The sequence below is a fragment of the Chelonoidis abingdonii genome, chromosome 4, assembly GCF_003597395.2.
Source record: "Chelonoidis abingdonii isolate Lonesome George chromosome 4, CheloAbing_2.0, whole genome shotgun sequence".
NCBI lineage: Eukaryota > Metazoa > Chordata > Testudines > Testudinidae > Chelonoidis > Chelonoidis abingdonii.
The window spans coordinates 79,354,649-79,377,031 of NC_133772.1; the positions used below are offsets into that span (position 1 = coordinate 79,354,649).

General features: G+C 48.4%; 1 protein-coding gene across 5 annotated transcripts in view; it reads right to left on the reverse strand.

The window, feature by feature from the left end:
* LRP4 (LDL receptor related protein 4) overlaps window positions 1–22,383 on the reverse strand; it is a 120,010-nt gene that overhangs the window by 4,939 nt on the left and 92,688 nt on the right. For 4 of the 5 annotated variants that reach the window (XM_075065298.1, XM_075065299.1, XM_075065296.1 and 1 more), the window contains 22 exons: window positions 21,710–21,835; window positions 20,712–20,920; window positions 19,953–20,034; window positions 19,197–19,302; window positions 17,869–18,070; window positions 17,334–17,523; window positions 16,943–17,074; window positions 16,045–16,185; window positions 14,920–15,006; window positions 14,532–14,703; window positions 14,270–14,432; window positions 13,767–13,992; window positions 12,252–12,555; window positions 11,514–11,732; window positions 10,988–11,122; window positions 10,669–10,777; window positions 10,208–10,352; window positions 7,049–7,162; window positions 6,585–6,708; window positions 4,828–4,895; window positions 4,184–4,271; window positions 475–616 (listed from right to left, as the gene is read on the reverse strand). In XM_075065298.1, the coding sequence (XP_074921399.1) occupies window positions 475–616; window positions 4,184–4,271; window positions 4,828–4,895; window positions 6,585–6,708; window positions 7,049–7,162; window positions 10,208–10,352; window positions 10,669–10,777; window positions 10,988–11,122; window positions 11,514–11,732; window positions 12,252–12,555; window positions 13,767–13,992; window positions 14,270–14,432; window positions 14,532–14,703; window positions 14,920–15,006; window positions 16,045–16,185; window positions 16,943–17,074; window positions 17,334–17,523; window positions 17,869–18,070; window positions 19,197–19,302; window positions 19,953–20,034; window positions 20,712–20,920; window positions 21,710–21,835 (3,284 nt within the window). The remainder of the gene's footprint in view (window positions 1–474; window positions 617–4,183; window positions 4,272–4,827; window positions 4,896–6,584; window positions 6,709–7,048; window positions 7,163–10,207; window positions 10,353–10,668; window positions 10,778–10,987; window positions 11,123–11,513; window positions 11,733–12,251; window positions 12,556–13,766; window positions 13,993–14,269; window positions 14,433–14,531; window positions 14,704–14,919; window positions 15,007–16,044; window positions 16,186–16,942; window positions 17,075–17,333; window positions 17,524–17,868; window positions 18,071–19,196; window positions 19,303–19,952; window positions 20,035–20,711; window positions 20,921–21,709; window positions 21,836–22,383) is intronic. The other variant, XM_075065297.1, reaches the window with a different exon arrangement.

Sequence of the window (22,383 nt, forward strand, 5' to 3'; positions counted from 1 at the left end):
CTGCGACCTTTCTAGCCAGATTCTTCCTGGTTCTCTCTGACTGCCCAGGGCAGCGTTAGGATGAGTGGGGAAAGATAGGGCTCAGCCAAGGAACATGTGTCCAAAGGTAGAATTTTCCCTTTAAACCCAATAGCCTGGCGGCCAGCAACACTATAAAAGGGACACAGGAGACTACAGGAATGGAGGGGAAAGTTGGAGCCTCAGGCAGATATGTGCAACTGGGACACAATGAGGAACGGAGAGATGCTGCTAGTTAAGCCCTGTGAGTCTTGCTTAGTGGCTTACTGCAGCTGCCCTCACCCATCCCAGGGATCTTTTTGGGACAAATGGTGGAGAGCTCTGGGGATGGGGATGTTTTTGGGGTTCAGGCACCTGCCAAGAACGAAGCACAATTCTCTCTCACTATTTACATAGATTTGTAATGTTAGGACAGTTTGAAGGTTGGTTCCCGAGGCCTCTACCTGCAGCTCTTACCTCCTTCTTATAGCACAGCTGGTTGTACAAGGTCGGCTTGGGAATAGTTTCAATCTTCACCTCCTGGGTAGATGTCCGGTATGACGGGTTACTGTAAGTCAGGTTCCCCAAGCCAGAGTCTGTGAACTTAGACTTCTTGTGTCTGTAGAAGGAGAAACCAGGAGGAGGTGGAAGAACAAATAACCGAAATATCCAAAACACATGACCTGGTAGTAATGGGAGACTAACTACCCAGATATCTGTTGGCAAGGTAACACAAAATGTCCAGTAAGTTCTTGGAATATGTTGGGGAGAACTTGTTTCAGAAGGTGGAGCCAGTAACTAGAGACACAGCTAGTTTAGACTTGATTCTAACTAACAGGAAGGAATTGGTTGCTAATCTGAAGGTGCAAGGCAACTTGGGTGAAAGTGACCATGAAATGATGGACTTCATGATTATAAGGAAACGAAGAAGTGAAAGCAGCAAATTAAAGATGATGGACTTCAAAAATCACACTTTAACCAACTCAGAATTGATAGATAAGGCCCCATGGGAAGAAATTCTAAGAGAAAAAAAGAGTTCAGGGAAGCTGGTAGTTTCTCAAAGAGACAATATTAAAGGAGCAACAGCAAACTATCTCAATGGTAAGGAAAAATAGAAAGACTAGTAAGAGGACAGTATGGCTCCATCAGAGGCCTTTAATGACCTGAAAATCAAAAAGGAAACCTACAAAAAGTGGAAGCATGGACAAATTGCCAGGGAGGAGTACAAAAGAATAGCACAAGCATGCAGGGACAAAGTCAGAAAGGCTAAGACACAAAATGAGTTACACCTGGCAAGGGATATAAAAGACAAGAAGAAGAGGTTCCATCAATACACTAAGAGCAAGAGAAAGACAAATGAAAGTGTAGGTCCTCTACTTAGTGGTGAAGGAGACCTAACAGAGAACTCCAGAAAGTTGAGGTATTTCATGCTTACTTTGCTTCAGTCTTCACTAAAAAGGTTTATTGTGACCAGATGCTTAATAGAATTAATTTAACAACAAAGGGGACAGAACACAAGCCAAAATAGAGAAAGAACAGATTAGAGAATATTTAGACAAGTGAGCTGTATTCAAGTTGGCTAGGCCTGATGACATTCACTCTAGTGTCCTTAAGTAACTGGCTGAAGCAATCTCGGAACTGTTACCAATTATCTTTGAGAACTGATGGAAAACAGGTGAGGTCCCTGATGACTGAAAAAGGGGAAACATAGCAACTATATTTAAAAATGAGAAACACAGAGCACCTAGAGAATTATAGAGCAGTCAGCCCAACTTGGATTAGGAGAGAACAGGGTTATATTATAAGGAATAGTTAAAATGGATTTGTCAAGAACAAATCATGCTAAACCAAACTAACTTCCTTTTTGACAGGGTTACTGGTCTAATGAATAGAAAGGAAGTAATACTCATGATTTATCTTGATGTTCATAAGGCTTTTGACACAGTCCCACATTATATTCCCATCAGCAAAATAAGGAAATGTGATTAAATTACTATAAAGTGTACAACTTGTTGAAAGACCGTACTCAAATCGTTATCATCAGTGGGTCACTGTCAAAGTAAGGGGATATATCTAATGGGGTCCCACATGAGTAGTATCATTCTGGGTCTGGTATTCAATATTTTAATTAAATAACTCTCTTAATGGAGTGGAGAGTATGCTTATAAAATTTGAGGATGACAACAAGCTGTGAGGGATTGCAAGTACTTTGCAGGGCAAGTTTAAAATTCTAAATGACTGACAAATTGAACTGAAATCAACAAGATGAAATTCAATAAATACCAGTACAAAGTACTATGTTTAGGAAGGAAAAATTAAATGCACAACAACAAAATGGGGACAGTCCTGCTGAAAAGGACTGGGGCGGTTATAGTGGATCACTAATTAAATGAGACCCAATAATGTGATACACTGTGAAAAACGCTAATATTTTTCTGGAGTATACTTACAGGAGTGTCATGTGTAAGACACGGGGAGAATTATTCTGCTCTACTTGGTACTGGTGAGGCCTCATCTGGAGTTCTGTGTCCAGTTTTGAGTGCCACATGTGGATAGATTGGAGAGAGTGTCCACAGGACAGCAGCAAAAATGATAAATGGTTTACAAAACCTGACCAGTGAGGTAAGGTTTAAAAAAAAAAAAAACTGGGTATGTTTAGTCTTGAGAAAAGACGACAGAGGGGCACCTGATAAGTCTTTAAATATGTTAGGGGCTGTTATAAAGAGGACTATGACTGATTGTTCTCCATGACTACCGAGGGTAGGTGAAGAAATAACAGGCTTAATCTGCAGCAAGGGAGACTTGGCTAGATGTAAGGAAAAATTTCTAACTATAAGAATATTTAAGCACTGGAATAAGTTCTCAAAGGAGGTTGCGGAATCCCCATGAGTTTGTCTAACTCTGTTCTTAAAAACTACCTGTCAGACAGTCTAGATTTACTTGGTCCTGTCTCAGTGCAGATGACTGGACTACATGACCTCTTGAGGTCCCTTCCAGCCCTACATTTCTATAATTCTGTCAGTAGAGAGATAGGGTCCCATTGTCAAAAGGTCCATTTCTACAGACAAGGCTCCAACCCAGTGACCAGAAAGTACCAATGATCTGTTTGTTCCCTCAGACCGGAGGAGAGCCTGTTTCATCAGGTACAGGTGTTCCCTTAAGCTGCCTGTACAGCCACCATGCACCAGTGCAATGCAGTCAAGTTGTCTCTCGCTTAAACCAGTATAAGTCAGAGGTGACTCCACTACTAGGCAATGAAGTCATATTAGTGTAAAACCCATGAGAGCAGAATCAGGTCATGGACTTGATAGAGACGGAGACCAGCAGAAGGAAACAAGTGCCCCTTAGGAGAGGGTCATGTTCTGGAAGAGCTTAAGAGACCAGCTGTCTGAAAGCATTGGAGATTTACTAGACCAGCATTTCTCAAACTGCAGGTCAGGACCCCAAAGTTGGTCACAACTCCATTTTAATGGGGTCACTAGGCCTGGTGTTAGACTTGCTGGAACCCGGGGCTGAAGCCTGAGCCCCACCACCCCGGGCTGAAGCTGAAGCCCAAGGGCTGCAGCCCTGGGTGGCAGGGCTCAGGTTATAGGCCCTTTGCCTGGGCTTCGACTTTGCCCCCGTCATCCTCCTTCCTCCAGGGCGGTATGGCTCAGGCTTTGGCCCCCCAACCTGGGGCAGCAGTGCTCAAGTGGGCTCAGGCTTCGATCCCCCATCCTGGGATCATGTAGTAATTTTTGTTGTCAGAAGGGGGTCGCAGTACAATGAAATTTGAGAACCCCTGTACTAGACAAGGTCCAATGCCATGGTGATACAAATTCCATCGCACTCCTGCATATGATTTTCCAGACTCTCTATAAAATAGAACCAAACAGGATTTTGCAGAGCAGGGAGCAGGAGGGCTGGGTGCACGTGCAGGGAGTGGCTCTTCCCACACGCTCTTTATAGGGAGGAGAACTTTAGGGCTGCCCAACACCTCAGTCTGCTCCCCGAGGTCCACGTGGTGCAGGGGGCTTTGTAAATAAAATGAAATAGTTATTATTACGGTTTCCAGATAATGAGATGCTTGTATCCCCAGTGATGAAGGACCTCTGCTGAAAGTCTCCTTCAACCAAAAGACTCAATTCACCAGCAACAGGGAAGAAAGGGACAGGATGGGAAGGGTGTCGGGAGGGGAGTCAGATACCTGTATATAATTAGAGCAGCAATAAACAGCAGAATGACCAAGACACTGAGGAGGCCTCCAATAATGTAGCTGACATGCAGCCCTTCTCCTGAAAAAGAACAGCAAGGATGAGAGGAGGCCCTTTCTATGCCACTGGACTATGTTCAAAACTAGTGTAGCTGTGTGTGCACAAACCAATGTACTGTGGTTTAGCAGCCCAACTCTAGGGTGGAGCTTGGCACAGCCTGAGCCCATTTTCTCCCCCTCAGGGAATCTGGAGAAGACCTCTGAAGTAGAGGTGATATTATTTCTCAAAGAAGGGCAAGTTAACCCCCTTCTGCTATGAGGTTACTCCCTGCTATGGGGCCAGTCTTCCTCACCAACCATACTTGAGGGGGAAAGCACCCTATGGGAACTAAGCTTGTTCCGCCTGAGTGATGAATTTGGGGGTTGGGGAACTCTGCTGTCCTTCAAACTAAAATCCTCTCCTCTGGCCACCTGGGGAAGAGCCTGCTTGGGGCTGAAAGAGAGCATGACTGATTTTGTCTTGCTCAGAATGAGATTGAAGAAGGTCACATCTGAGTCCTGAACACCTTGGAGTGAAAGGCCCTGGCATAACCTGGAAGAAATGTTCAGCTAGCAGAAGGTAAGGAAGAACAACTCACCTGTTGTTGCCAGTACTGCCTCATTCTTCCGGTTGCACAGGCCTTGGCCAACATCTTTGTCAGAGCAGCTGAAGGGCACAAAGACACACAGAGTTATCATCTCATTGCACAGAGCAGCCAATCATCTTCTGGGCATGGATGGAGCCATGTAGGATAGGGCAGGCTGCAGCTGGGATTGGAGGGTAAGCTGGTGGGTAGAAAAGGGGCACTATGACAAGAGCTTCCTTTGCCTACTCAAGTATACCCTCCTACCCAGATGCGAGAGGTTTCTCTGGACCTAACTTCGTAGATCCTAGAGTGTCCACATTCTTCTGTCTCACTACAAGTGAAGCTGGAATCTTTGGACAGCTTGTGCATGGGACATATTCAAGAAAAGGCATTAGCGCTGAGCAGTCACTCTTCCCCTTCCCTCTGGAGTGAGGCTACATAATGCTAACCTCTCAGGAAAGGATCAAAAGAAAAGCCAGCTCTGCAGAGAAAAAAAAATGTCTGCAAGGATTTTTATTCCCAGCAAAGAGAAAGTAGTATGTCTCTGCTTGGAGTTAATACCCCAATGCGATGGAAGAGCTCTCCCTGCTGGGCGGGGAGAAAAGTAGGCCAAGGGAGAATGGCAGAAAATACTTACTTTTATGATTCAATGCACAGGAAGACCTTCAGACACGCTGTTTGGTTCTATCCTAGCCATCCCTTCAGGGTCAAGGCAGGACTGCTCCCAGGGCTCTGCCCAGTCTAGTTTAAAATGATCAAAGCAATGGAGCTCCCACCCCATCCCATGGGAACCATTCTCCAAGTTAAGAGTTCAGCAGTCATACATGTGAAGCACAGGGTATCATGGGCAGAGCCAAGAGGATTCCTGCACCTTGCACAGTCAATCAGGCTAGCAGGCACATCTGAATGAAGTGGGTAGCTAGGCCTATGCAGCCCATGCCAGCTCCAGAGAGATACAAAAATGTGGATCCACATCCGAAAAAAATCAAGTTGTATCCGACCCACAATCTGCATTCTGTCTTGTATCTGCAGCTGCACCAGAAGCACGCTATCTCACAGTTTCTCCTAGGAGGAAAGTCTGTGTGTGAGTGTACTGTATACAGGATCTCAAAAGCAGGGAAGCAGCTGTCTGCAGCTCATAGCCTATGAGGCTGCTTCCTCACCTTCTAGATCCTGTATTCATCCCCGCTTCCCGCCCCCATACAAGGGGAGGAGATATGAGCTGCAGACAGATGCTTCTTGATCTAAGGCTTCCTGACTTACTTTGCAGAAGGAGCTGCCTCCCTCTCCAACTGACCTGATACGGCAATACTGAAGTCAGGAGTTTCCTAAATTGCTTGGCTGCTTAAACTGTGTCAATAGAAGCCTGGGGGATTTTGCTGGTTTTCTTGATGTATCACCTCCTCTTTCTCTGTATGAAGCAGGGAGAGGGAATATAGGATCTAGAAAGCAGGGAAGCAGCCTCACAGGCTATGAGCTGCAGACAGCTGCTTCCTCACCTTTGAGATCCTATATTTAAAGCCTTGTGTGAATACAAAATTTGTATCTGCATCCAATCTGCAAAAATGGTCCTTGGATATCCACAGATTTGCAGGGGTCTAGTGCGAGCCTCTGCCTTCACAGACAGGGTCTTCTGTGGCTATTTACAGGGTGTCTAGAGGTTGTATGGTCTCACTCCATCTTGGGGAGGTGTGATAGGAAAGTGAAGGGGACATGCGCATCCTGCATTTAACTCTCAAGTCCAGATTGCAAGCTACAAAGTCACTCACTTTACTTCCGTTGCTTCCAGGGATGTGTGGGGTTTGGTTGTTGAGGAGCCTGATCTGCCAGGTGAGGTCTGGCTCCTCTCACTCACACTGGTTGTTTCAGGAACAGGGGGCACCATGCCAGGAACTAAACAATAGAGACAGACAAATAGGAGCCCAGTTTTGTGAGACAGATAGAGAAATCTGCTAGACCACAGATCTCCTCCTAAATAGTGAGACCAAGAATGTGTGTACAGAACTCAGACACCCCATGCCCATTCTTTCTAGCAGGAAGCAATGTAAGAAAGATATTTGAAGCTCACAGCTGCTTGCCTTACACAGTATAGAACGTTGTAGGGACTTCTGTAGGTTGTGGAGACCTCCCAGATCCTCTGCTTCTCAACAGGAGATTCTAACGGCCAGGGTGAGAGCGCTGGCAGTGGTTCATATATGGATGCTATTACCCCAGAGAACCTCTCTGAACTCACCAGTAGAGCAGAGTCGTCCGTCTGGTTCATCTGGACACGCACAAACAAAGTCAGAAACCCTGGCGAAGCAGAGATGAGTACAGCCTCCATTATTCACTCCACAGGCATTTGCACCTGAAGGAGACAACCAAGACGTTAAATCCAGAGCAGGTGATCAGGTGAGGCCCTGATGGAGTTCAGTACACAAGGGCAGCAGTCTCACTTCCCTCTCAGTCAAGACCGACTGCCCAGGAGCCCAAGGAGTTTCTGTGCCACATGAACCAAGCCCTCTACCCCACAGTGCTGAGAGAATGATGGAGAGAGTCAGGCACCAGCAGATTACAAAAACCATGTCAAAAATGGGCTAGAATCTTCTAGGAATCAGCAGAGAGGAGCCCAACCAATGCAGTTAAACAGACAGATCTTAGGAATAGACTCTCTGTGTTACTACAGGGAATTCTTTCCCAGGTCTCTGACTGGAGGGTCTTGCCCACATGCTCAGGATCTAACTGATTGCCATATTTGGGGTTGGGAAGGAATGCCCAGGTCAGATTGGCAATCCTCTGCAACATGGGGCATGGGTCACTTGCTGGTTTGACTGAGAGCAGGGGTCTCAAACACACAGCCTGTGGGGCTCTTCTGTGCAGCCCACCAAGGTCCCCTCACCCCTCTGCCTACCTCCAGGCTAGGGATGGGCAAACTACATCGGCCCGCGGGATTGCCCCCCATGGTGCCGCGAGCCCCCTGCCGCTCCCTTAAGCGGCTGGCAGCACGGACCAAGGTACCGCCCCCTGCAGCCCTCATTGGCTGGGAACACGGAACCATGGCCAACAGGAGCTTCATGGGAGGTACTTGGAGGAGCAGCAGCGGAGCCCTGTGCCCACCCCTGCTCGCCCAGGGGCCGTGGTTCTGGCTGCTTCCCGAAGCGGCGCGGGGCCAGGAGCCTGCCCTGGCCCCGATGCGCGCTGCTGCCACCCCAGGGCCGCTGTAGGTAAGCAGCACCGGGCCAGAGCTCGCACCCCGCACCCCTCCTGCACTCAACTCCCTGCCCTGAGCCCCCCACCGCACCTCACACCCCTCCTGCACCCAACTCCCTGCTCTGAGCCCCTGCCACACCCCGCATTCCTCCTGCACTCCCTGCCCTCAGCCACCTGCTGCACCCCAACTCTCTGCTGCACCCCTCTTGTACCCCACACACCAACTCCCTGCCCTGAACCCCTGCCGCACCCTGCACCCTTCCTCCATCCCCTGGTGACATGGAAGGGGCAGCAAAGGGGTGGGAAGAGGCGGAGTTGGGGGTGTCAGTGATGCGGACCTCAGACCAATGCACTAGACCTCATGTGGCCCTTGTGGTCATTTGAATTTGAGACACCTGACCTAGAGTAAATGGTGGATTCTCTGTAACTTGAAGTCTTTCAATCAAGATTTGAGGACTTCAATAACTCCGACAGAGGTTATGGGCATAGGGCAGGTGGGTGAGGTTCTGTGGACTGGGGCGTGCAGGAGGTCAGACTACATGATCGTGATGGTGGTCCATTCTGGCCTTCAAGTCTGTGAGTCTGAACTGATTGTTTACTAATTTCTTACAGGAAATTTTCCAGGTATCAAAGTTAGGCTGACTGGTCTATGATTCCCCAAATCCTCTGTTCTCCTTTTTAAAGACAGATACTATATTTGCCTTCTCCTGTCCTCTGGGAACTCCCCCTCCCCCCATGAGTTCTCAAAAATAATTGCTTACTGTTTCCCAATTGCTTCAGCTAGTTCCTTACAGACACTAGAATGAATTTCATAAGGTCCGGCCAACTTGAATACATCTAATTTATCTAGATGTTCTTTAACCCGATCTCTCTCTATTTTGGCTTGTGTTCCTTCCCTCTTGTTATTAATATCAATTGTGTGACGCATCTGGTCATAATTAATTATTTTAGTGACGACTGAAGCAAAATAGGGATGAAACACCTCAGCCTTTTTCCAGTTGTCTGATATTTGCTCTCCATCCCTGCTTAATAGAGGTCTATACTTTCCTTCATCTTTCCCCTGCTCCTACCCTGTTTATAGAACCTTCTCTTATTGCCTGCTATGTCACTTGCTAGGTATAACTTTTTTTGTTCCTTAGCCTTTCTGGTTTAGTCCCTACATGCTTGTGTTATTGTTTTGTAATCATCCTTAGCAATTTGTCCATGTTTCCACTTTTTGTAGGTTTCTTTTTTGATTTTCAGGTCATTAAAGAACTCCTGATAAAGCCATTGGCCTTTTGTTATTCTTCCTATCTTTCCTTCACATCGAGAGAGGCAATATCAAAGGAGCAACAACAAACTCTTTGAGAAACTACCAGCTCTCCAAAACTCCTTTTTCTCTCAGAGTTTCTTCCCATTGAACCTTACCTACCAGTTCTCTGAGTTGGTTAAAGTATGATTTTTTTTTTTTTTTTAAGTCCATCACCCTTATTCAGTTGCTCTCACCCCTTCCTTTCCTTAGACTCATGAAATCTACCATTTTATGATCACTTTCACCCCAGTTGCTTTCCACCTTCAGGTTTGCAACCAATTCCTCCATTAGTAAGACTCAAGGCTAAACTGATTGTCCCCTTGGTTACTTCCTCCACGTTCAGAAACAAGAAGTTGTCCCCAACACATTCCATGAAATTACTGGCCATTTTGTGTTACTTTTACAACAGACATCTGGGTAGTTCAAGTCTCCCATTACTACCATGTCTTGTGTTTTGGTATTTCTGTTATTTTTTCTGGACATGCTTCATCCTCCTCCTGATTGTGGTCTGTAGTAGTCTCCTACCATGACACTGCTCCTGGGTGTTTTCCCCCCCTTATCTTCACCCAGAGACTTCCAGTGGGCCTTCCTCTCACCTCCTTCTGGATCTCAGAACAAGAATATATATTCTGGATATACAATGCAACTCCTCTTCCCCTTTTTCCCTGCCTGCCCTTCCTGAATGAGGAAAGACAGGCAGCTATAAGGAAGTTATAACATAGGCTTCCTCAGTTGAAATCTCAGAGAAGCAGAGAATGTGCCCCAACATGACAGTGGGAAGAGTCACAGTTTGTAGGGCACACAGAGGGAAAGGGCTCTCTGGGTAGACTCTGCCCTCATTAAATATGCCAGGATACCTGCAGCCTGTTTGGTGCCAACCACCAGAGGCAGCAATTAGGATCACCCATATACCTGTCTGCCTTTGTGGGGAGACCACAATTATATCCATTAGCCCCTCAACATTGGCCAGGACAGTCTCCTTGTTTCGGCCTGAGTATTTGTCCACTCGCTGGATAGATTTAGTTTGCCAGTCAGTCCAGTAGATCCACCTGTCCTGCTGCTCAGAGGGAAAAATCAAAGGCATTAGAGCACTTGGCCATGTATATAAAGGAACTGCACAGAAAATGGGGCTTAGGGCTACTGACAAAGCCTCTTCCCAGCCTAACTTCCCTCTTCTCAATGTCAATCAGACGCTTCCCCCACCTCCTCGAGCCGCTTAGCCTAGGAATAGCCTTAGGTAAATCCCAAACCAGAGAGGCACAAACCAGATCCCCCACTACCCCATATATTCCCAAGCAGTCTGTACTATCCCCTAGGGAGCCTGGTTGTACAGCAGTCACTGCATTCACCACTACCCGCGGGCTCCTCTTTACCTGTGTCAGGGCAAAGGGGTGCGACACCTGGCTGACCAGCACCTGGCGTAGCTTCCCATTGAGATCAGCACTCTCGATACGGTCAAGATGTGCATCCACCCAGTAAATCCTGTACAGGCAGGGAAAAGAGATGAGACCAAGCCCCACGGTTAGTCTTTCACCCATACTCACACTCCTCTCTTCTGAGTCACTCACTAGCCCAAGATGCCTCACATCAGGTAAAACACTTCAGAGGATCGAGCTAAAAAGGCTCAGGTGCACTACATATCTTACTCAGTTCTCCTGGGTATGACAGCATCACTCCCACTCTTGCACTGACCTTCTAGTATCATAGTCTAATGTCAGTCCATTGGGCCAGCCCAGGTCAGTGTTGATTAGAATTTTGCGTTCAGAGCCATCCAAGTTTGCCCGCTCAATTTTAGCAACGTGACCCCAGTCCGTCCAGAAGAGATACCTGAACAGAGACAAGGCAGATGCAAGAGACGGGTAAGCCCCTGGGGAATGGGGGAGGAGGCAGAGGGACAGGTTTGAGACTTTGCATTATTAAGTCCACTAAAAGCTTTACTTGTGGACTAAAACAGCTGAGTCTACATTTTTCACTAAAAGTTCCAGTTTTGTTCATTTATCGCACCCCATTTTCCCAATCTTGGCCCCCATCACTCCCAGCTGGACCTAACGCTTCCCCAGTCGCTAACATCCCACTCCATGCACAGGCAGCCCAGTCTCTGGAAACCTGCCAGACTCAGACCACACATCCGTCCTTTCTTACAGATCTCCCTCCCACTGAACTGGCCTTGTCCAACCTAACCTCCTGCATCTTCCCCTCCACTTCGCCCTAGACCTACCCCTTCTTGGGAAAGGCAGCAATTGCTCGGGGTTCATCCAGGCTATTATTAATAAGCACTTTTCTGCAGCTGCCATCCAGTCTAGCCACTTCAATGGTGTTGCGACCTGTATCTGTCCAGTATAGGTTCCTGGCAACCCAGTCCACTGCCAAGCCATCCGTCGTCTTCAGTCCGTGACCAATGACCGTCTCCATGCTGCTGCCATTCAAGTCTGCCCGCCTGGGGGAATCAGTGCCAAATAGGATAAGGCATAAGAGGGCTCCTCATGATACTTCAAGTCTCCCTGTGCCATTCTTCTCTATCAATGGGACCACCAGACCCTACTCCCAGTTACTGTGAAGACTCCAACAATTAGTTCAGTAACACAAACTGCTCTGTGTGCTGTCGGCAAGTATCGTAAGAACATAAGAATGGCCCTACTAGATGAGACCAAAGGTCCATCTAGCCAAATGTCCATCTAGCCCAGTATCCTGTCTTCTTTATTTTAAACCTGCTGCCTATTAATTTCATTTGGTGACCCCTAGTTCTTGTGTTATGAGAAGTAGTAAACAACACTTCCTTATCTACTTTCTCTACACCAGTCATGATTTCTCTGCACCATTACTACATTCCCAGGCCTTCAGGCAGAAACCATCTCCATCTACTGGAAAAGTCTAATCTATAAGAGCAGCCAACAATGCAAAAAAACTCAGCCTGAGCGGCTGGGTGCCCAGCAGCCACTTACCCCTGGGCACCTACCTGATGACATCAAGGAAGACATCTGTGTAGTAAATCTTGCCATCCACACTGTCATAGTCCAGAGAGATGACATTGTTCAGCTCTGGGACAGGGACATGCACATCAGTGTGATCATTTGTGTCCAGTGAGATGCGTCGGATGGAACCACGGCTGGAGAAGAGCAGATAGGTCTCTGGAGAGGGGTCACAGGTCTGCTCATCGCTCTTCAGCTGGATGCCAGTGGGGCAGGCACAGGAGAAGCCAGCAGGGTGGGGCAGGCAGAGGTGAGAGCAGCCACCATTCCTTATACTGCACTTGTTAAAGCCTTTGGGAAAAAGGGAGAGGAAAAATCAGCCTGACTCCATGTTCCCAGAGACCTAAGCCTTCCATCTCTTTACAGGGCATGAACACACAATTCACTGGCAGCTGATTTCATTCCAACCACACCTGTGCTAGGACTAGATGGTAGGTCACCACAAAAGGACATTTACCCAAAGATTCAGCTGTGCTCTGCAGGGATCAGTGGATGTGGGGGGTCCAGTAGGAATAGCCCCTGGCCTGTACCCCTTGATATCAGAATTTCCCAATGGAAGAAACAGCAGGTTTCCATTGGCCAGCTGAGGATCAAGTGATTCCAGTTTAGCTCTGCTACTTGCAATAGCAGCAACAAGACCCTAGATAGGAAGAGTGCAGGAGTGGCATAATAAGCCACCCCTAGCCAGTCTGGCCCAGGAGTTTCCATTCTAAGTTAGACACATGCAGCAGGGGTGCTAGGGAGGCCCACATTAAGCTAATGGGCTTCTTAGTGGGTTTGCATATTTAGTTTTAACATGGGAGTAGTCAGACTTTTTTAATTAATAAATCTATATATATTTAGTGTAAGGGAGGAAAGTCCAGCAGAAACAAGGGGGAAGGCAAAAGGTATGGGACAAGGGCAGTGCCAGGGCTGGAGCAAACACGAGGGAGTGGCACTGGGATGCTGACCAAAAGCAGCACGTCTTGAGGAGGGAGTGGGGTTGCACAGTGTTAGGGAGGATGTTCCAGTCATGTGAGAAGAGGCCAAGAGCTGCCTGTAGGAGAAGGTAAGGAGGTACATTCCAGTGAACCAAGCCAGCAAGTGAGGGAACAGTGAGAATGGGAAATGAACTGGAAACAGGGAATGGTTGTGCAGGCCCCAAAAGCGTAGGGTAAGGAATTTTACACTGCCAAGGAGACATTGGAGGAAGAGGATGTGATGAAAGCGGCAGTAGACTTAAGTATTTGCTGTGTCTGAGAATGGGCTGGACTGAGCGACAGCCTCAATGTAAGGAGAGCGGGGATCAAAAATGACACCAAGACTGTGTACCTGGGTAACTGGGTTAATGATGGAAACAGTCAATTACTGTGGGAGGGGGTTGGGTGAGGGACTAAGGTCAGAGAAGGAATTTCTTTTCGGCCCTGCATGATCTCCCACGGAAACACCAGAAGCTTCCAGAGGCCCCTCTAGTCATAAAGGCCTGATGATGCTCCTGGCTCCAAGGCAGCCAGGAAACTCACCAAGTGGTCGTGTCCTCTCAACAGCTTGAATGTCCATCAGGCCGGGGAGGTTTGCCCTCACCAGGATGACATTGGCACCGGTGTCCTTGTCAGCCCTGTGAATGCTGCGGGTTTGCCAGTCAGTCCAGTAGATGTATGAGTCCAGTAGGGTGAGACCATAGGGATGCTGCACTGGGGACAGCAGGGTGTGGCGGTTTGCACCATTTAGGTCTGCAGCCTCAATGCGCTAGAGAAGAGGCAAGAAGGAACACCCTGCTCAGTCCTTTCCCTTAGATAATGTCCTGAGCAAAGACAAGCATGCGTGAAGCTGGGACTGGAGTCCAAGCAAGCAACATGGCTCTAGTCCACCATCCCCAATGGCCCAAGCCCAAAGGAAGCCTCAGAGTGCTTCCACACAGTCCCTTTCTCTTCTGACACCTTACCCAGGGGCTTCAGAAATGGCCTCTAGGATACCAAGGCTCCAATGTTAATCCCATAGGAATCATCGAAGAGAAGACACCAACCTCTGTGTGCGCATCAGCCCATAGCAGCTGTGACCCAGCCTTATCCACTGCCAGCCCATTGGGCCAGCCCAGGTTGTTGCTGATCAGCACCAGGCGTCCTGAACCATCCATGCCCGAGCGCTCCAGCTTGGCATTCTCACCCCAGTCTGTCCAGTACATGTATCTAGGAAAAAGGGGAAAGCCTAGAACACATCAGAGAAACAGCAAAGAGGTTAATGCCTCCAGGCCTCCTCCCTCAAGACAGTCCCCTGCCAGCACTAACCCCATCTCGTGATACAATGCAATTGCTCTTGGGCTGTCCAAGTTCTGCCAGACCAAAACCTTCCTCATTGATCCATCCAGGTTGCCCACTTCAATCCGATTGGTTCCCGTGTCTGTCCAATATACCTTGCGGCCAATAGCATCCACTGCTAGCCCATCTGTGGTCAGCAGACCTGAGAAACCAGAATTGTACCAAGGTAACTTCTCATCCTTCTATATCGATCAGATAACCCAAGGGACTACCCCTGCTCACCACTCAAGTCTGGGAGCACTCCCCCTATAATACCCACAGAACTTCCACCTCTGATCTCTCTAGAGCTGGAAACCCAAGGAATCTCCCTCCAAGCTAACACATGAAGGCATGGTGCACTCTACAAAGCATCCCTCACCTGTGGTGATGATGTCCTCATAGTGTGAGCCATCCAGGGCAGCCCTGCTGATTTTCCGCAGCGTGCTATCTGACCAGTAAACCTTTCCTGGTAGGGAAATAGGAAAAATTAAAAATCAGCAAACTCCTTCAAATAGCCCCAGGTCTCCTTGAGATTATAGGCACCTGGATTACTCTGAAGAGCAGCAGGGTCATGCAATCCAGTGGTCTGTCAGTGTCCAGCACCACAGGACACAGAGCCACAGTAATTCAGTTAAAGGGATAGAAAAGCCACAGCTCCTCCAGCTCCAGCCTCTCCCTGGGGGAGGTGCCATAGTGAATGGTGAGGAGCACTGCCTCTGGGGAGCTCCCAGCTGCTCCTGAAAGGGTCCCTGTACAGAACAATGCAGTTTATTATTTAAAATGTTACTGATGAATAGCATAATCAGACCCATGTCTGGTTTTCAAGAGGGTCCCAAAGGACAAGAGTCAGACATTCTAACCCACCACACAAAACGGGGTTCAACCCAGACATGCGCCAGATACACAGGCCAGATCAATCCTCAAACTTAAAAGTCAAACCAGTTACATTGCTCAGGGGTGTGAAAAATCTGCAGCCCTGAGCAACAGACAGAATTCTTCTGTTAACTGAGCTACTGCGCCTCTCAGCAAGGTGGGTTACCTATGCTGATGGGAGAACCCCTCTCATCACTGTAGTGAGTGTCTACACTTGAAATGCTACAGCAGCGCAGTTGCAGCTGTGCTGCTGTAGCATTTCAAGTGTACACAAGCCCTTAGTGTAAACCAACAGGCACCAGCCCAGCTCTCTTTACATTAACAAGACTTAGATAGGAGACCAAATTATTTAAATTCAGACTGTCTCAGTGAACCAGGCAGCTTATTCCAGCTAGTTGGGGTTTTAGCCCTGCATGTCAGCCAGCTGGAGCCTGTCTTAGAATCACAACAGTGGTGAAGGAAGGGAATCTATGCAGCATGCATTGGAGAAACAGGAGCCTACATCTCTGCACCTTTATGACACTGAGTGAACCACTGGCAGTGCCTTCCCTCAGTGAGAGACCACCAATTGAGAGCTGCAGCCCTGCAATAACCAGTGTTGAATGTGGTTAGATATAAAGGCAGTTCAGACCTTCCTGGGGATCCACCCCAATGGCAATGGTGTTTTTCATAGTGACATTGACTGAGACAACGACGTCTGCAAAATACGGGATATCCAAGGAGACCATGCGGATGTCCGTCCTTCTGGCAAAGATCAGAAAGCTGGTCATCCCTGCAGAAAGTTGAGGATAGACCAACAGTGTCAGTGAAGGGCAAGGAGAAGGTCAAGCCAATTGTCCCTGGGGCACCGTCTGCTGAATCATATCCTTGAGCCACCCAAGAGACAGCTTCAGCCTTTAAGGAGAAGGGAAGATCTTAGATCTGAAATACCACAAGCAGAAAGACTCTCCCACTCCACTGACCAACACAGAACAGTTCTCTAGTTACCTGTGGAGTGGGAAGAGGAAGCCCTCATAGAAGTGTTAATTGTGGGGGAATGGAAACCAGTTTTCCTATTGAGGAGAACAAGATGGGACCCATGCAGAGTTATTGCTTCAAAGGCCTGAAGCCAAGACTCTTCCTGGTACTGAAAGGGAAGGTGGCTGCGAGGATAGGGGTAGGCTCTATTCAGCTGTACTATAGAGTACAGCACCATTCCAGGAAGGGGCTGAGCCCACTTCAAACTCAAGACAGATCTATGGGAGAGACTGACATACAGATGAACCATATGGCATCACGCTGGTGAAATCTTCCTTTTGGACAATTTAATCTTCCCACACCCACCCCGGGGCACCCTAAGCCAACCCACAGACTTTTACCACCAGTCCTGAGGGCACAAGCACTACATGGGCTTCTCAAGGGGACGAGGATGGAGGAGTCACACCCAAGTCTCCTGAAGAGTGGGTTCCAATAACTTGTGCCAAGGGGCCAGAAGTGGAATGTGGAGTCTGAGATCCAACTGCAGTAAGAACCCTACAGAGGAAACTTACCAGATGAGCAGGTCTTGCCATCAGCTTGGAGGTTGATACCAGTGGGGCAAGTACAGCTATAACCTTTAGGGAGAGGAGCCAGGAGGCACAGGTGGCTGCAGCCACCATTATTAACTCCACATGCTGTGAGTACTGGAAGGGGGAAAAGGAGAAAACTATGAGGCACAGGCACACACCCAAGAGCTCAGCATTAGGTTCGTGGAGGGACGGTCACTATCAAAGTGGGCAACAGCTATAGAAATGCAGGCTGGGGGTATGGGAGCACACTCTCTTTAAGAGGCCAATAGGGATTCATTACACACACTCACACTCACTCACTCGCCAGACGTGCAGGGCAGCAGAAGCCTGGGTGAGTTCAGAGCTCCCCATGGGGGTGAGGCTGACTCTGTACCTGTACGTCTGTGCCGGTGGAAAACATGGATGTCCATGAGGTTCTCCAAGTTATCCTGCAGTGTTTCACGAGCCTGCCCCGTCCTTCTGTCTGCACTCTGGATGCTCTTGGCCTGCCAGTCTGTCCAGTAGATCCGCTCACCATAAAGAGTAAGTCCAAATGGGTGGGGCAGATTGCTTCCAATCAGCACCTGTCAACCCCCCAAAAAAAAGTCCTCAGGAAATCACATGGTGGTGCTTCCACCCACGCCTCCAATCATCCCCTAGAATGGATGGGGCTTGGAGAACAACAAAGGTGATATGTAAATGGCCTGGTAGCATCAAGGTGGGAAAGGTTGGTGTGGGAGAGGTGGCTGCCCATATACGTTGCACTCATAAAGGGAGCTCTTTTCTCTCTGTATAAGTAGCTGACAATGTCTTGATTTGGGAACTTTCCTTCCATTTGGCCCATGCCATTCTTTCCTGCCAGCACTTTGCCCTCTAGGATAGGGACTCAGCATCCCAGCCCCCCCTTTCCTCTAGCCTGGTTCTCTTACCTTTCTCTCACTGCCATCCAGGTTGGCATACTCAATGGTCTTCATGCCAGCATCCGCCCAATACAGGCGTTGAGACTCGTAGTCAATGGCCAACCCATTTGGCCAAGTCAGATTGGAGGAGATGATCACCAGGCGGCTGGAGGCATCCATACCGGCACGCTCAATCTTCGGGCTGACTCCCCAATCAGTCCAGTACATGAACCTGAACACAGGGCCCAAAGGGAAGTGACCACCTGCACTCCTGCTCCTGCTCCCACAGAAGCTCACCATTAGCCAGAGAAGGCAAGTGTCTTGGTGCCTTCAGCAGGCAGAGGGAAACAGTGTCAGGCTAACATGATCTGTACTTCCATCCCTAGAACCCTGCCACCTTTTTATACACATTGTCCTGAATTCATAGCCCCTCCTCTGCCAAGAACCTGGCAAGGAGGAGAGAGATGGTAAGACTGAAAGAGGATAAAGCAGCAAGTTGGCTTATTGTTGCCTTAAGATATTTCTTAACTGTCTTCAAATCCCTGCAGTCATGAGAGTAAGCAGAGCTGCTCTGCATCAGCCTCCTAGTAAACACCAAAGAAGAGAACGGTCCAGATTTATTCCAGCCTTCTAGCATTTCGGAAGCAAGAGCTGCTGGGCTTGTGCCCAGCCACCCAACCTAGTCTGATGCTTGGCTCTGCAAGGTCCTGTGGCTCAAAGGCAGAAGCTTTTATTACAATTCACTTCCTACAAACATGCTATTTTGAAATTTTCTTTCTGTGGGAGAATGAAACCTTGGAGACACACTCACTGGATATGATATTCCTGGGCCCATTGATTCTGCATCTCACTTGGGACCAAAAATGTTTGCACTAATTTAGTTGGTGATACGCCACTGTAATTCACTTCTGTCTTCAGACTAACCTAATGGCCAAGCAGATATCAGGGCCCTCACAAGAACTCAGCATCAACATGGAATGAAGAACACTCTGAATAAATAAATAAAAGCCCTCATTCTCTTCTCAAACTTATTTTACACTAGTGTAACTATATGGACTTCAGTGGGTTCCTCCTGATTTACACTGTGAGAGCGGGATGAGGCCCAAAACAACAGCGATCACTGACAGCTTGTTCTAGAAGTCCCCGCTGCTTGTCTTGTCAATGACATCAGCATCCACAAGTCAGGCCCTTCTTTTCAGACTTTGATAGACCTGTTATGGAGGCCTTTCTAGGTGTGGGTCTCTCTAAAGTCCCAAGGTGTCCAATAGAAGGGCAACGGCACAATGAATCAAACCCAAACAATTCAGAGAGACACAGAATTTATTGCCATGTAATCCCAAGAGGAAAGAAGTTCTCACCCTCCAACAGGATCCACCACAATATCTCGTGGTCTATCTAGGTTCTCCCAGATCAGTACAGTCCTCATGGTCCCATCAGTATTGGAGACCTCTATCCAGTCTGTTCCTACAGAGATCAGGAGACGGGGGGAGAGAGAAGGAGAGAAAGATCAAAGACCTCTGGAACCACAGGGGACAGAAGAAACTAACACTGATACAGTGATTCAGTTTCCCTGCCTGCCATCCTCTTACCTGACCTGGGAGGCCTAAAGTGAGTGCGGAACAGACTTACTCAGCAGAGAACTCTCATGTTCAACTTCGCAACCCCAGCAACTGTTGAAACCTGGTGCAGCTGGTAGGAAGTGCTCTACCACACCATCATAGGCATCTGGCTAGGCCCCAAAGGATGTCTAGGGGCATACCTTCCTGACATACCTCAGAACTCTATTTCTCTGGCAGAAATATCCTCCAGATTCTAACCATTCTGCCCTGAGGTATGTGGTTGGAAAACTCAAGCAAGAGCCCTTTGCAGCAAGCAGCTGTTGTCCTCAGACATGCACATTCCTGCGGACATCAGCAATGGGGTTAGAGCCCCAGTAGAAGTAACACAGGAAGCCAAGTTGGTTCCTGCTTCATTAGAAAGATGGGGAAGGAGAACCCATGTTTGCCAAATGGAGAAAGACAAAATGAAACAGATCAGGCTGCCAAGCTAATACTGAGTTTTTATGAACAGGGAAGAAGATTACACCCTGTAGAGAGCAGAAGACCCCAGAGTACCTGCATCAGTCCAATACAGCTTGTTGGTGACCCAATCGATAGCCAGTCCAGCTGGGCTTTCCAAGCTGGTATCCACCACAACCTGAGCAAGAACCAAAACAAAAAGTCACCAGACAAGAAACTCCCTTGAGAAGAGTCCTTGAGCCTGGCTCTCTGCCTGTCCACTGCCAGCACAAACAACTCAGGCTAGCAAAATGCAAGCAGGAAAGATCCACATGAGAAAAAGTGTTGAGGACTTCAGAATTCAAACTTGTCAGTTAAAGAATGGCTACTGGACACCTCATTTTCTACCTTTATTTCATTCCCCAGCTGCCAAACTCTTGAGCTCTGTCAATGGCAGCCTGAGCATGAGCCAAAGGGGATGCCCAGAAAGTAACTCTCAGTCCCTGCTGAGCCAGGGAAAAGGGGATTTAGAACCTTGTTCGTTTGTGTTTTATTGAGACTCTGCCCGTGAAAAATCGAAGCCGGAGCTGGGTATTTACAAATCAATGTTCTCTCTTGCCCTAACTTCAGGGAGTCCCAGACACGGAGGTGCACACACAGCACACACAAGGGTCTAAGAGCTCACCTTGGATCACCAGTGATTAACACGAGCCAAAACTAATGTGGACATGGACAGGACCAGGGCAGCAGACCCTCAGAAGGCTGATACAGCCCTAATGGTTCATATAGAAATCTCAAGCCAGATTCACAACACAGAACGCTGAGATCCCCAGAAGCTGCTTGGCCTGGTAACCTCACATCTACAGAACACAGTACCTCCTGGCCTGATCCGTCCCATTTTGCTCTGCTAATAGAGTCTGTGCTGACATCTGTCCAGTAGACATAGTCATCCTTTGAGTCCCAGTCCAGAGCCACAGCACTTCGCACATCAGCCAGGGGGATGACATCATCTGACAGGTCTTCTGTGTCGAAGCTGATCCGACGGATGTCCATCCTTCGGGCAAAAAGCAGGAACTTGTCAAGACCTGATCAAAGGTCGAAAGGTCTTCTTTTAATTTCTCTAAGTTCAACAACATAGTGACAAACACAGACAATTCTACTGTTACATCGGAGCTCCACTGCATACACACCACTCAATGCTGATTCACAGGCCAGGCTCTCACTGCTGGAATGGGGTGGGGGTGGGGTGAGGGGGAGAACATAGTAATGGGAATCTGTTTCCTGGGGGTGGGAGAGATCACAGCACATGGAACAAGCCCATCAGATCTGGAACCTATATGGAACACAGATCTGACCTACAGCAGGTAGCTTTGCCATCATCTGTAATTCCAGAAAATAAGCGGGCTAATTCTCCTGTAATTGAGCACACTGTAAATCAGGAGTAACTCCCCTGCCGTCCTTGGAATTAAGCTATTCATTGTTCACAAAGCCCAAAGGGTTGCAGTTCAGATAGAGTTTCCAGGTGACACACCCTATCCAGCTGTGGACACACACTGTGGCATAAGCACTACCTCAGCTGTAAGCAGGCTAGAATGGATATGCAAAGCCAACATGCATCTTGCACCAACTTGGTGCTTAGCAGGGGGGTACAAAAAGATGACATGATCTTACAGTAAACCACCTACAGTTACCCTACCCACCTCTAAAGGCTTTGTCTGCTGCACCCCTCTCACCCCATGTCTGGAAGTGACACAGTTGCTGCTTACTCAGATTTCTGACCCACTTCTACACATGGGACGCGGGCTGCGTGAGCACATCTGAGACTGGGAGCATTTGGGACTGTGACATGCAGGCTCTGATCCCACCCCACTTACTCTGAGCACAGGTGTGGCTGCTGGTCTTGCGGAAGCCTGTGGGGCAGGCACAGGTGTAATCCTTGCTGTTTGGCAAGCACAGATGAGTGCAGCCCCCATTGTTGGCCCCACAGCGGTTTTTCCCTGCTCAAATAGCCAAAAACAAAAACAACCACGCATAAGGCAACCAGTAAAGAGAGCAAGAGACATAGCAAGGGTAAGGGCAGGTGGGAAGGGCAGAGAGGGACACGCAGGCACACACGCAAGAGCTGGGAAATGTTCTACTTTGGGGTAGCTATTTGGACCTCCTGCCCATTCACGCAGACCAGTCCTGCAGGGACATGGGTAGAAACAGCTTGTCTACATAGGAAAGTTATTCTGGAATAGGGTAGGGAGTGAATTTAGAGTGGTGTAACTATTTCAGAATGACTTGTGCGTAGACAAGCCCTAAACTAGTGGTCCCCAAACTTTTTTGGTCGCATTCTCCCCTTTCCTAGTATGCATCCCCCCTCCAGGAGCTGCAGTTGGGGCTGAGAGCCATGGTTGGGAGCAGGGCCAGCGCTGCAGCTGAGGTTGCGGCCGGGAACAGGGGTGCAGTTGAGGCTGGCAGCTGGGGGCCACAATCAGGAGCAGAGCTGTGGCCAGGAACAAGGCCGCAGTCGGAGATGCAGCTGGGGCCAGGAGCAGGGCTGCAG